The following is a 15,565-nucleotide window of genomic DNA, read 5'->3' on the forward strand; positions in this document are numbered from 1 at the left end:
AAATAATAATTGAATTCCTTAAAAAAATTGTATTATTTATGAAAATATTTGAATTCCTGTGAAATTTTTATTATTTATGAAAATAATTAAATGTTTGCATACAATTTTATTAAAATGTTTTTTAAATAATTGAATTCTTTTGGGTAAATTTTATTAAAATAGTAGATATTGAAAATCATTGAAATTAGAAAAATGCATTTTATTTTTGAAAATAATTGAACTTTGGAGAAGAATTTTGTTATTTATAAAGATAATTGGTATTTTTACGAATTTTTTTTCAAATTTTGTACATAGTTCAATTTTATAAGCAGAATTTTATATATTTTTTTTTTTTGAAAATAATTGAATTTTTGCAATTATTTGTAATTAATTCAATATTGAATTTTTTTTAGTGTTTTCAACAAAAATTTAAATAAGAAAATTTTCAAATTCTATTATTTTTAAAATTGCTAATTTTATTTTAAAAAAAGGTAGTAAGAAGTTAGCCGCGCGAATTGTTGCTAGTAATGTATTAAAAATTTTGGAAAAAACAATAAAATATGAAAATGTAGAAAAGAAGTTTATTTTTCAAAAAGGTTAAAAACACAAACTCGTTTTCTTTAATATTTTATTTCAAATTGAAAATATATTTTCTAAATATTAAAAATTGCAAAAAAAAAGAAAAAAAATTCAAAAGATGTTTGCGTCAATTTGTCTCACAATAGATAATCTCTCTTTTGATAAATAATATTAGTAATGCTACTATTTATACGCAATGATTATACATTTTACAATATTTCTCACCAAGAGTTGAAGATCTTTTGCAAAAAAAGAAATTATTAATTCAATCTTTGCTATTATATCGTGACATAAAGATGATTTCATAAAATACAATAAGTGTACGAAAATATTTACACTTACGTCACTTTTTCCTCAATGAATAATACAGTCACGTAAAGAAATCGCACCTTGCATTCGGAGAATTCACATCAGATTCAGTTTTTGCCTTAGAGAAACAATCAGAATTTTTTTTTTAAATTCAAGACTGCTACAGTTATTCTCAAAAAAATACTTCCGGTAGTAAAGGATACTACAAAAGAACCGTATTTTATAATCTGAGAATGCTCATCTTATTAATTTATTAAATTTATTTACTATAAAGTTTTGCATTAAGACTACAATCTGCGCTGGTAATTTAAAAAAAAATATTACCATCAATAATAAATTTTTTCTATAAAAAATACTGTTAAATATATGAAAAAAACTAATAAAATTTTATGATTCACAATTTAAAAAAATTATTATTTTTTAATCACAGAGGCTATCAAGTGGAATTATGTTAATATAATTAATTTAATCAATTAATTTTAATTTCCTAATTCGTCAATGTAACACAATAATTGAGAAATAAAATGAGTTGTGAAATAAAAATGTAAAATACTAATTAATAAACTTGATTTGATCATGGTATTATTAATTATTTTTCAATTAATTATAACATTGTTGAGAAATGTAGAATGTTCATTTACATTATTATTTTACTAATATTAATTATTATTATTATTATTATTATTATTATTATGCAATTATGCAATTTACAAAATTTTTTACTTTAAAATATAAACTTCAATTTTTACTTTTCAAATTCAAAATCCAAAAATAAATTCACTTTTTAGATGATTAACTAATTATTTATTATCATTAAATATTTTCCAAAATTTGGATAACATTTTTGGCAAGAATTGAATTATTTTCTTAAATAAAAAAATTCATAGTAGAAATTCAATTATTTTCAATAGAATTATTGAAATTAAATTCCTCGAAGAATTTAGGTATTCAATTAATTTCTTAAATTCTTAATAATAATTAAAACTTGCTACTTTGCTATGTAACTTCTTCAAAAATTATTTTCATCATTACGATTATTCATTTCTAGAATTTTCAACAAAAATTCTTCTTCAAGTCAATTTTTTTTTTATAATTTTTGAAAAAGTTCTTTGTAAATTTTCAAATTCTTTTGTTTACAATTTAATTTTACGAAATTTCGATTATTCTGACATTCTTCAATTAAATATATTAGAAATTAAAAACTTCAAATAATTAAAAAAAATTCCATTAAACTTTTTGAGAAAAATTAATTTGATAGAATTCATAATTAAAAGTATGAAAAGTTCAAATATTCAAAGATTTTAATTTGAAATACATTTTTAAATTAATATTTATTAGAAAATTCCACAAAAATTCAATTATTTAACTATAAAAATAAATATTTTATTAAAGAATTGAATGTTTCTTAAAATTCAATTTTCATAAAGAATTTTATCAACAAATTTTTAAATAATTGAATTCTCATGACAAATTTTAATAGAGTTATTAAGAATAATTGCATTTTTCGAGAAATTTGATGAAAATTGTATTAAAAATATTTGAAATTCTGCCAAGAATTTTATTATTATTTCAAAAATACTTGAATTCCTGAGAAGAATTTTATGATTTATGAAAATAATTGAATTATTGTGAAAAATTTTATTAAAATGTTTAAAAAGAATTGAATTTCTGTGAAAAATCTTGTTATTTGTGAAAATAATTGAATTCCTGAGAAGAATTTTATTATTTTTAAACAATATTTAATTTTTTCGAAGAATATTATTACTTTTGAAAATAATTGATTTTCTGTCATTTGGAACTTTTCCAAAATTAAATTTTTTTCCGTCTTTTTAACTAAAATTATTCTATAAATGCATTATTTTTATTAATTTTTGAAAAATTTCCTTGAGAATTTTTAAATTCATTTGTTAACAATTTAATTTTACAAAATATTCGATTATTCAGAAATTCACGCTCTAATGCTTTTAATATTCAATTATAATCTAAAATTTAAACTGAAATCCTCTTTTTAATCAATTATTGGTAGAAAATTGTACTAGAATTCAATTTTTTAAATAGAAAAAAAAATTAATTGAATAATTGCATGTTTCTTAAAATTGAATTCTCACAAAGAATTTTACCAATAAATTTTTAAGAAAAATGTTCACTTCTCGAGGAATTTGATTAAAATTGTATTAAAAATAATTGAAATTCTGCAATGAGTTTTATTATTTATGAAAATAATTGAATTTTTATTAAAGTAGTAGATATTAAAAATCATTGAATTGAGGAAAGTTTTTGAAAATAATTAAAATTTTGCCAAGAATTTTATTAAAATTTTTGAAAATAATTGAATTTCTCCATTAATTTGCAATTGTTTCAAAATTCAATTTGTTTTAGTGTTTTTAACTAAAATTCTTCTATAAATTTATTATTTTTAATAATCAATTAAATATATATATATATATATATTAAAAAATTTAACATAATTTCAGAAGAATTTTAGTTTAAAAATTTTTTTTTAAATCTAAGTTTTTTTTAAATATTTTTAATTAAATTCATTTAAAATTTAAATTTTACAAAATTTGAAATAAAAATCTTTTAAAGTTCATCTACTTATGGAAATTGTAAACGCAATTCTTTTAAAATTGAATTAATTTTGAAATATTTAAGTGAAATTATATTTCAAAAATAAGCACAATAACTTTATAAAACAACAATTTTCCAGGATTACGATCAAAATTCCCTGACTTTTCCAGGTTTTTTCAATGTTTATAAAATTTCCTGACATTTCCAGGTTTTTCAGGTTTTCAGGTTGTGTAGCAACCCTGAATAGAAAAACTGAAAAAAAAATTATTTGATTCAAATAAGCAATTATTTGACTATTATCAATTAAATATTTGATTGAATCAAATAATATTTATTCGAGTCAATTATATGGTTCAGTTCATATTTGCTCCAAATACTGAAATTATTGGTTCAAATACCATTTAATTGTCTCCAATAAACATTATTTGATTCAAGTAAATATTTAATTGGATAATAGTCAATTAATCGGTTATTTGAATCAATTAAATTTTTGTTTTCAGTGCAAGTAATCGGTTATTTTATTCAAATAAATATGTTTTTCAGTGAATTCATATTTATAATTATTTTTAATATTAATTAAATTCAATTAAATCCACCATTAGAAAATTTTGATTAAACTTCCATTTCTTGTTTACATTCTAGCGAGAAATGGATGAAATTTCCTTCATATACAGTACCGTCCGAAATTGTCAGTCCACCCATTTTTAAAGGAATGAAAAAAATTCTTTAACGTAAAATTCATGAAAACTAAAATTTTTTTTGGTTTATATTTTGTAAGAGGATAAAATTTTGAAAAGAATAAGACCTCACAGAAGTCATTTGGTCAAAATTTGTAGAAGATATTCTTAATAATCGTCATTTTCAATGTTTTACAAAAATTTGAATAACTTCTAAAATAATGAACGCTTTTTAATAATCTTAGGCTTATTTTAAAGGTCATTTTCTACGGAATAAGAATTACTTATAGGCATTAACCTGTAATTTTTTACTTGGAATAAGCATGACGTCAAAGTTGGACAAAAAAATTCAAAAAATTTGAAATAATGTTATTAAAAGAAAAATAATTTTTGAAATTCAAACATATTTTTTTATTAACTTTTCTTTAAAAATCTTCACCATATCATGGTTTATATATGTTCTAGAATAGTTTTTAGTACAAAAAATTTATTTCAAATTTTTCCAATTTTTTTATCCAACTTTGACGTCATGCTTATTCCAAGTAAAAAATTACAGGTAAATGCCTTTAAGTAATTCTTATTCCGTAGAAAACGACCTTTAAAATAAGCCTAAGATTATTAAAAAGCGTTCATTATTTTAGAAGTTATTCAAATTTTTGTAAAACATTGAAAATGACGATTTTTAAGAATATCTTCTACAAATTTTGGTCAAATAACTTCTGTGAGGTCTTATTCTTTTCAAAATTTTATTGTCTTTCAAAATATAAACCAAAAAAATTTTGAGTTTTCATAAATTTTATGTTAAAAAATTTTTTTCATTCCTTCAAAAATGGGTGGACTGACAATTTTGGCCGGTACTGTACATGTACAAAATTACGTAAAATAAATGAAGCTAAATATGTGCATATTATATTTTATTTTTAGAGACACAAAAAGGACTTGCGCCTGTTGAATTTGAAACGATGTTTTTGTATGCAGTTACTTAAGCTGGATAAAAATAATACAGGGCCTTCACTGAAGAACATCCTCTTCTTTTCTTATATGAATATCATTTTCAAGTGCGTGCTTGATAATATCATACTAATCAAATATTAAGCAAACGTGCTTAGTCGGGCATTCTTCTCATTCACTGTTCTTTTCACATTACGTGTATAATTTGAAATTCGTGATTTTCCCTCTTGGATTTCTGTCGACTTTTACAATAATTGTAACAATCAACAAAACAACAATAAAGAATCACTGCCTCTCTCTCCGGACTCTAAAAATCAAGAATCGAAAATAAAATTTAATTTTTCTCAAATAAAAAAAAAAAAAAAAAAAAAAAAATTAATTTCTTTTTTTTTATTCTAAAAGAATTTTCGTACTTTTAATTTTGTATACTTGTTATTAAAAAAGAAAACACGACGTAAATTCGAAAGAAAAGAATTGTAGAATTCTATATTATCGAGAAGAGGGAATTTATCGTCGAGGCAATAAAATTTCTCGTCAAGCAACTAACAGATGGCAGAAGTATTCGAAAAAATGGAAATTCAACATTTCTATGCAAAATAAAGAGATAAATATGCTAATTTTCCAAAGCGAGTATATATATGTATGTATAGTTGTGAACATTGGGAAAATTATTTCTCAATATTTTAAAGATCCAGTTAACTGTATATATAGCTAATTATAATAAAATTACTTGTGAAGCGGCTTCGAAACGAGAAGGTAAATTCTCTAGGGCGGCAATAGGATAAGAAATTTCAATACTTTCCATTTCTTGTTTTTCACTTTCTTCCTCAGATTTGTCAGTAACGTAGGATTCACTTGAATTTAATTCCGAAGACGAGTAAGATTTGTTGCTCGCGGAATAAGATAATTCAGTTATTTCTTCTTTCCTCAGCTTTGAAATTGGAATTTTTTTCCGCCCAAAAAAAAAAAAAAAATTGGAAGAAAATTGATGATTATTTTAATGTTCAATTAATGCTGTTAAATTATTAATAATTAATTATGCTAAATTATTTTTATTTAAATTTAAATTATTTAAATTATTTAAATTTAAATTATTTTTATTTAATTAATAATGCTAAATTATTTATGTTTAAATAATACTATCAGACTTTGCACTCGATAATTAATTTTAAAAAAGTAGCAAAAAAAGTAGTTATCGAAAAAATAAACTTGACGATAAAAAAAATTCGTTTTAGACACTTTGCAAAACTGACAAAAATTCCATTCCATATTTTTTATTTTCCTGATTTGTTCCTAATATTCATCGAAAATATTTCTTTCTTTCTTATTCTGTTATTCCTACAATGAATTTTTATTATTCATGAAAGAATTCAAATATTTATGAAAGTAATTTCATTCTGGCAAAATATTTTATAAAAAATTTTAAATAATTGATTTCTTTTTCGACTAATTTTATGCAAATTTAAATACCTAATTGAATTCCTGAGAAAATTTTATTATTCATAAAAAGAATTGAATTCTTATGAAGATTTTTACAACAAATTATTTATATAACTGAATTCTGTTTAGAAATTGTATGAAAACAGTAGCTATTAAAAATAATTGAATTGCGAAAAGTATTTAAAAAATAATTAAATTTCACAAAGAATTGAATTAAATTTTTTGACAATAATTGAATTCTTGCGAACAATTTTATTAGAATTTTTTTAAACAATTGAATTTTCAAGAAGAAATTTATTACTTTTAAGAATAATTGAATTCTTGTGATGAATATTGTTATTTATAAAAATTCAATTATATTTTTATAAATAACAATATTCATCACAAGAATTAAATTATTAAGAAGAAATTTATTACTGTTAAAAATAATTGAATTCTTGTGATGAATATTGTTATTCACGAAAATAATTGAATTTTGCAAAGAATTTTATTATATTATTATAAATAACAATATTCATCACAAGAATTCAATTATTTTTAAAAGAAATAAATTTCTTCTTTTACAATTTATGAAAATATTTGAATTACTGCGAGAAATTTGATAAAAAATTCTATAAAGAATTGAATTTCTGTAAAAAATTGTGTTATTTTTCAAAATATCTAGTATCTTAAATTTTATTTTAAATAATTAAATTCTGTATGGAAATCTTATGAAAATAGTTGATATTAAAAATCATTGAATTGCAAAAAGTTTTTAAAAATAATTAAATTTAACAAAGAATTCAATTAAAATTTTTGACAATAATTGAATTCTTGGGAACGATTTTATTAGAATTTTTTAAAATAATTAAATTTCCAAGAAGAAATTTATTACTTTTAAAAATAATTGAATTCTTGTGATGAATATTGTTATTTATAAAAATATAATTGAATTTTGCAAAGAATTTTATTAAAATGCTTCAAAATAATTGAATTCTTTCAAAGAATTTTACAATTATTTATGAAAATAGTTGAATTACTGCGAGAAATTTTATTAGAATTTTTATAAAGAATTGAATTTCTGTAAATAATTTTGTTATTTTTGAAAAAAACTACCTTTTTAAATTTTATTTTAAATAATTAAATTCTGTTTGAAAATCTTATGAAAATAATTAAGGAAGATTTCGACTTAATTATTTTCGAATTAATTTCGACTTTTCTTATGAAAATAGTTGATATTAAAAATTATTAAATTGCAAAAAGTTTTTAAAAATTATTAAATTTTACAAAGAATTCAATTAAAATTTTTTACAATAATTGAATTTTTGCGGACGATTTTATTAGAATTTTTTAAAATAATTGAATTTCCAAGAAGAAATTTATTACTTTTAAAAATAATTGAATTCTTGCGATGAATATTGTTATTCACGAAAGTAATTGAATTTTTGGGAATAATTTTGTTATTTATCTTTAATAATTGAATTCTTTCGAAGAATTATTTATGTGAATAATTGAATTCATGGAAAGAGTTTTATTGAAATCTAAAAGAATAATTGAATTTTTTAAAAACAAATTTAATTAAAATTGAATTTAAAATAAATAATTTTTTTCCACCAATTTTATTAAAATATTTAAAAATAATTGAATTCCTGTGAAAATTTTAATATTTTTTGTAAATAATTGAATTCTTCCAAAGAATTTTAAATAATTGATTTTATCGAGGAATTCGTGTAAAATCGTATTAAAAATAATTGAAATCCTGCGATGAGTTTTATTATTTATGAAAATAATTGAATTCTTGCTTAGAATTTTATCAAAAAATTTGTCCAAAAAAATTGAATTTCTATGAAAAATGTTATTACATATTAGTGAAAGTAATTGAATTGTGAAGAATAATTGTATAAAAATTTTGTTAAATAATTAATTTTTTCGAAATTTTTTTGAAAATGCTATTCTTAACTAATTGAATTCCTGTAGAAATTTTATTATTTATGAAAATCATTGAATTTTGGATGAATTTCATCAATTTTTTTTAAATAATTGAATTTTTTTGCGAAATTTTATGAAAATAGTAAATATTGAAAAGAATTGAATTTCGAATATTTTTTGAGAATAATTGAATTTCGAATATAGTTTGAAAATAATTGAATCGTTTTAAAGAATTTGATTATAATTTTTGAGAATAGTTTTTTGATTTCAAGTATTAGCGAATTTAAAGTAGTGGAAATTCTCAAAAAAAAAAAAAAAAAAAAACAGAAATAGTAGCATAACGTAAAAAAAAGTTGTAAGTAGTAGGTTTTAGTAGATGAGTGCAAAGCCTGTACCATTAAATATTAACACTTAATTAATTTACATTTATTATTTATATTTGTTTATTAATACCACTCTCTAAATTTCAAGTAGTAAAAATATTCAAAAGAATTAAATAATATATAAATAAAAAATTTATTATATTAAGAAAACGTATTCAAATTTGCAAACTAAAGGAAAATTTTTACCATTCTCCAGTAATCGATCAAAATCCAAAATTGAATAAAATAAATAATCATCCCGAATATAGAGATAATACAAAGAACAAAATTATGAATAAAAATTGGATGATTCAATAATTCTTCATCAGTCACTTCATTGAGATTAATATGATTTTCGGCATGTCGCATAGCAGAAATCCCGCCTAGTAACATCAAAACTCCTCCAATGCCGCAACCTACAATAGCCTTTAAAGGTTTTATGACACTAAAATGTAACAACTAAAAGAAAATTTATATTAAAAATATTTCATCTCTTTGTTAGAATCAAAAAAAAAAAATATATTGTCAATATTTGACATTCAATTTATTTTCAATATTGAAAATATTGGAATTGAAAACAAAAAAGAAAAATAAATAAATAAAAATTGGAAAATAAAGGCAATAACAACTCACGACTAACGAATGACGGGTAAAAAATTTTGTAAAAAACCACAAGATACTGAAGATAAAACTGATAATCATGCAAATGCTGTAAATGAAGAAAATTGGATTTCTTTCTCCTGGTAAATCTGCGAGTGTCGGATCTTGTTTTTGACGAATATGATGAATTGCATGATGCACGTGATGAAATATTTCATCCATTAATGCTACGACCTAATTATTGCAATTTTTTTTTTAATATTCATTTACTTTTATTTATCTAATTAATAATTAATTATTTTATTTACTTATTCGTTCAATTTTTTATTTTATTAATTATTTTATTCATTCACTATTTATTTATTTCTTTTATTCATTTATTAATTATTTATTTCTAATTATTCATTTATTAAAAAAACCACTTGTCCGAATGTATTCGTGTAAAAAAGTTTTTTTACCTACTATTCCAATATTATTTATTTGTTATTTTTTTTTATAAATATAATAATAATTAATAACAATTTCCATAAAATTTTGAACGTTCAAGTAAACGAAAAAAACTTTTTTCTATTCAAATATTTCTTTAAAAATTGTACAGAAATGAAAAATAATGTCAATGAAACATTTATGAAGTTAAAAATGATTTTTTTAAATGTAAAAATAATATTTTGTGATAAAATTTAAATTAAAAAGAGTAATACGTAAAAAATATTGTCGTTTATTTGAACGTTCAAATAAGGACCAAAATAATAAATAAAATCTAGTAAACAAATCAAGTAGACTCCGAAATAAAATATTAAATAAATTACACAAAATACTAAATATAAAAAAGAAATAAAAGAGAAATATAAAATAAATAATGAATATATTAATAAATACTAAAAAGCGGAAAATGAAAAGAGATGAAAAAAATGCTAAAAAAGAATAATAAATAATAATAAAAAGCTTGCAAAAAATGTTGCAACGAATTAAAAGAACTAAATTCTTTCCCCGAGGGAAAAAAAATTACAACGCGAAGAAGCTATAAAACATTTATTAAAAATCTTATTTATTTTTTATGAAGACGACCTAATTTTCAAAAATGTCTCATTTATGATTCACAATTATTCTTGAAACCAGGATCATTTAGTAATGAAAGAAAAAAAAAATGAAAAAAACTTTTTAATTACAGACATTACTTGTGTCGATCTTCATTATTATTTATCTTATCTTCAAAATAAATTTGCCTATATTACACATTTATTTCTCATAATGTATTCGGTTACAAATCTCGTTCCATTTTCTACATATTTATATTCTGACTAAAGCATATATTTTTATAAACAAAAATAAAACAAAAGTATACTCCTCTATATGCATTTATATAATTTCTAGTTAAAAGACACAGGGAATATTTGCATTATATAGATGTACGTACATATTATGAAAAAGAAAGAAAAACATATTTTGTTCTAGTTTTTAATCTGGTTATTAAATTTCAAATAACTGAAAAACTGTGTCACACATTGCATGTATTTTTATGAAATTTTAAAGATATTTGAAAAAAAAGATTCGAGAAATATTTTATCGAGGAATTATAAGGCTGTCAGTTTCAATTAATTTTCATTTTTAAATTTTTAACTATGCAATTTTAAGTGATATTGATTTTGTGATTAAAAGGTTTTAAATTTAAATTTATATGTCAATTTTTAATTAAATTTTTTATTAATTTAAATTTAAATTTTTAACTAACAATACTTATGATCCAAAAGTTTTTTACGTTCAAATGAACATTCAAATTCAAAATTTTTTTTTCTTAAAAATAAAAAATTATTTGCCATCCAAATTTTATTTGGTATTTCCCTGATTTTCCCCTTTCACAAATTTCTAAATTTAATTATTCAAAACTTGAATAATTTTGTTAAATAAATATTTAAATACTTCTTATTTGTTTTTTCACGGAAAATAAAATTTTAAAAACTTCAATTTTTAAATCTTTTGAAATTGAATAGATTCAAAAAGTACAATTATAAATTATAACCCTTCAAAAATTAAATTATTTTTTACAATTTTCAACTAAACTTCATCTCTAAATCAATTATTTTTATTAATTTTCCTTAAGTTCTTTGTAAATTCAATTATTCAAGTAAAAAAATTCAATTTTTTATTCAGTTTCAAATTATTCAATTTTTTATAATAATTGTAACTGTCCATATTTTTTCTCAAATCATTAAGGTATATTATTTTCAAAATATTATAAGAAAGAAATTTTTTTAATTAATTTTTTAAAAATATTCTTAAATCATTTTTGAAAGAAAAAAACTATTAACTATTTAAAAACTATTGTTTTTAAATTTTATGCAATGGAAAAATTTCCAAATAATTAAAATTTGGTAAAATCTTTTACAAATAATTGTATTTTTGAAAAATATTTTTAAAAATAATAAAATTATAGAAGAATTTTAATCATAAATATGAACATGATTTTTCCAAAATTTTAATAAGTCAAAAAATGTAAATTTTAAAAATATTTTAATTTCCTTTGTTCGAAGACATTTGAATCTTAAAAAATTATGATAAAATAATTATAAGAATCAGTTTTTAAAAACATTGTAATGTAATTTTTGGAAAATAATAATTGAATTTATTAATAGAATTTTTGTATAATTAAAAAGAAAACTAATTCATTTTTTTGAAGAATTCTAATAAAATTTAATATTATTCTCTTTTGCATGTATTTAAATTTTTGGAAATATACGTAATTGAAAATATTGAAAATAATTGAATTTTAAAAAATTAGAATGAAAAAAATTCTAAGTATTACTTTTTTTAGAAAAGATTTTAATATAATTTTTAGAAGCTAATTTTCATTATTTTCATTTTTTATTAAAATTTTTGAGAATTCAATTATTTTTAAAATTTGACATTAAAATTCTTCAAAAGTTGATTTTTAAAAATTGTCAGAAAATACTTGAAAAAAATCTTATATTTTCAATTCAATTCCACAAAATTTCAAATATTCAAAAATTTCTTAATTGTATTTTTCGAAATTTTTTCAACGTAATTGAAAATAGTGAAAATAATTGAATTTTAAAAAATTAGAATGAAAAAAAATCTCAGAATTACTTTTTCTGAAAAATATTTTAATATAATTTTTAGAAGCTAATTTTTATTATTTTCATTTTTTATTAAAATTTTTGAGAATTCAATTATTTTCAAAATTTCCAATTTAAATTAATCAAAAGTTGATTTTCAAAAATTGCCAGAAAATACTTGAAAGGAATCTTATATTTTCAATTCAATTCCACAAAATTTCAATTATTCAAAAATTTCTTAATTGTATTTTTCGAAATTTTTTCAACGTAATTGAAAATAGTGAAAATAATTGAATTTTAAAAAATTAGAATGAAAAAAAAATCTCAGAATTATTTTTTCGAAAAATATTTTAATATAATTTTTAGAAGCTAATTTTCATTATTTTCATTTTTTTATTAAAAATTTTGAGAATTCAACTATTTTTAAAATCTGCAATTAAAATTCTTCAAAGACTGATTTTCAAATATTGTCAAAAAATACTTGAATAGAATCTTATATTTTCAATTAAATTCCACCAAATTTCAATTATTCGAAAATTTTTTAATTCTATGTTTCGAAATTTTTTCAACGTAATTAAAAATATTGAAAATAATTTAATTTTAAAAAATTAGAATGAAAAAAATTCTCAGAATCACTTATTTTGAAAAATATTTTAATATAATTTTTATTATTTTCATTTTTTTATTAAAATTTTTGAGAATTCAATTATTTTCAAGATTTGCAATTAAAATTCTTTAAAGATTGATTTTTAATTATTGTCAAAAAATACTTGAAAAGAATTTTATATTTCAATTATTCCAAAATTTCTTAATTGTATATTTCGACATTTTTTCAACGTAATTGAAAATAATATTTAATTTTGAAAAATAAGAATAAAAAGAATTCTAAGAATGACTTTTTTTGAAAAATATTTTAATATAATTTTCATTATTTTCATTACTTATTAAAATTTTTGAAAATTCAATTATTTTCAAAATTTACAATTGAAATTCTTCAAAAGTTGATTTTCAAAAACTGTCAGAAAATACTTGAAAAGAATCTTATATTTTCAATTAATTTTTTCCAAATTTCAATAATTCCGAAATATTTTATTTGTTTGTTTCGAAAATTGAATTAGAAAAATTATTCCAAAAATATTTTTTGAAAAACTTGACTATAGTTATTTTTAAATAACTATTGTTTCGATTTTAAAAAAATCGAAACAAGTTGCGTTTAATACTAAAAATTCGGTATTTTGTTGCAATATTTGGAAAAATAGTCGAAAAAGTCGCATTTTTTAAAAATAAGTGAAAAAAATTCGAAAAACTCATAATATCTGAGTTTTTTTTTATTGAAACAAAAAACTTGGTTAAATGCAATTTTTCGCAATTGAATATTTTTATTTGATTTAACCAAACACGTCAGTGTTTGGTTCATTCAAATAAAAATTTTCGATTGAAAAGCATTTTTCAAAAAGAAGTCGAAAAATTTGTATTTTTTGAAAATAGTTGAAAATATAAAATTATATAAAAATATAAAAATATAAAAATATAAAAATATAAAAATATAAAAATATAAAAATATAAAAATATAAAAATATAAAAATATAAAAATATAAAAATATAAAAATATAAAAATATAAAAATATAAAAATATAAAAATATGAAAATATAGAAAAATAAAAATAGAATATAAAACACAGAAATAGAAATATAAAAATTTAGAAATAGAAAAAAAATATAATTAATAAAAACTGGAAGATTAGTAAAAGAAGAAAGAAAGAAAAAGAAAAAGAAAAATGTTTGCGGAATGAAGGGAATTTCTTACAAATTGTGCAAAATTGAAAGTGCCATGGACAATGTGAGATAGATTTGTATTTCTAGTGAAGACTGAATCCCCTTTATGATAAATGTTGGCAATTTTAGCAGCTTCTTGCAGCTGAAGAAGTTCCACGGCCGACGCATCGGCGATTGAAGGCCTTCTATTTTCTTCAACTTTCATTTATAGGTCCATAAAGATTGTTGATCTTTTATGTGAAAAGTTAACAGTTTCAAATACACTTAACCTTGCCAACTGACATGAGAGAATGCGAACAGAATATGTTTTTGTTTCTTTTTAATATGCATTTCTTCTTCTTCTTCTCCCTCATCTCTTCATTCCAATTTTCATTCTTTAATTCTCTTTTTAATTACAATCATTGCCAAAATTTAATTTCAATTTTTTGAAATTTACCAACCTAATAATTCCCTTTGGACAAAAATTACGGTTATAAAACAAAATTAAGTAGAAAAAATGAATCAAAATAAATAAACAAACACAAAGTCTATGAAGTTTGCTATAAATCTTTTTTTCGTCTTCATTTCGTTCTGTTTCGTTCACTACAAGATCATAAAGAGAGAAAATATTTTTCTAATTAAATTTTTATATTTTTTCGCTTATTAATTTTTTACTAATTTTTCTTAGGAATTAAAATGGTAAATAGAAAAATTTTCCGATACATAAATATGAAGAAAAAGAGCGGAGAGAATTGACACATCTTTTAAAATATCAACTAAGTAACTTTGAATTGCTTTAGCGTTTAAATCAATGCAGATGTTTGCAACTAAAATAACGACCCTAATAAGTAAGTCGGACTTGAGATTGCCTTTCTCTTTTGCAGTGCTTAATTAATTACAGTCGCTTTAAAGCATCACATCTAGAAGGAATCATGAATATTATTTCTGACGCCGACTCTTTTTAATATCTCGCAGAATATAAATCCGCTCCAAGTTCATTTATATATATATATATATATGAGAAGAAAAAGAAGAAAACAATGATAATGAATTAATCTTGAAATAATTCGGTTTCAAGCTTTCTCAGTTGCGAGGATTATGGCGCCAGAAGAAAAATTCATTATATAGAGAATGGCGTATCTTAAATATTCATCTTAATTCGTTATATTTGAAAAGAAGTCTAATGATAAAAGTTATATGATCATTCTAAGAAGACAATTCGAATCAGGAAAATTTTTAATTAGATTGCTCAACTTGGGATTAAATTTAGTCTTGATTTAAACATTCGGTAGTGTTTGGAAATTATTTCTTCTTTTTTTCTGGAACGAAAAAAAAACAATGGCGAATTTTCTCATAAATTTTT

The 15,565-nt window shown here is 19.9% G+C and overlaps 2 protein-coding genes across 2 annotated transcripts in view; both read right to left on the reverse strand.

The window, feature by feature from the left end:
- The window catches only part of LOC122503110 (rRNA methyltransferase 2, mitochondrial), a 175,286-nt gene that overhangs the window by 18,321 nt on the left and 141,400 nt on the right, over positions 1–15,565 (reverse strand). The window lies entirely within an intron of this gene.
- LOC122503105 lies at positions 4,970–14,428 on the reverse strand. The gene is made up of 5 exons (XM_043613534.1): positions 14,255–14,428; positions 9,407–9,607; positions 8,981–9,199; positions 5,794–5,994; positions 4,970–5,370 (listed from the first exon to the last, which is right to left on the reverse strand). Exons 1-5 carry the CDS (start codon positions 14,426–14,428, stop codon positions 5,251–5,253), a joined length of 915 nt encoding a protein of 304 aa, XP_043469469.1. The 3' UTR covers positions 4,970–5,250.

This window comes from Leptopilina heterotoma, unplaced genomic scaffold (genome assembly GCF_015476425.1).
Source record: "Leptopilina heterotoma isolate Lh14 unplaced genomic scaffold, ASM1547642v1 Lhet_244, whole genome shotgun sequence".
NCBI classification, from domain to species: domain Eukaryota; kingdom Metazoa; phylum Arthropoda; class Insecta; order Hymenoptera; family Figitidae; genus Leptopilina; species Leptopilina heterotoma.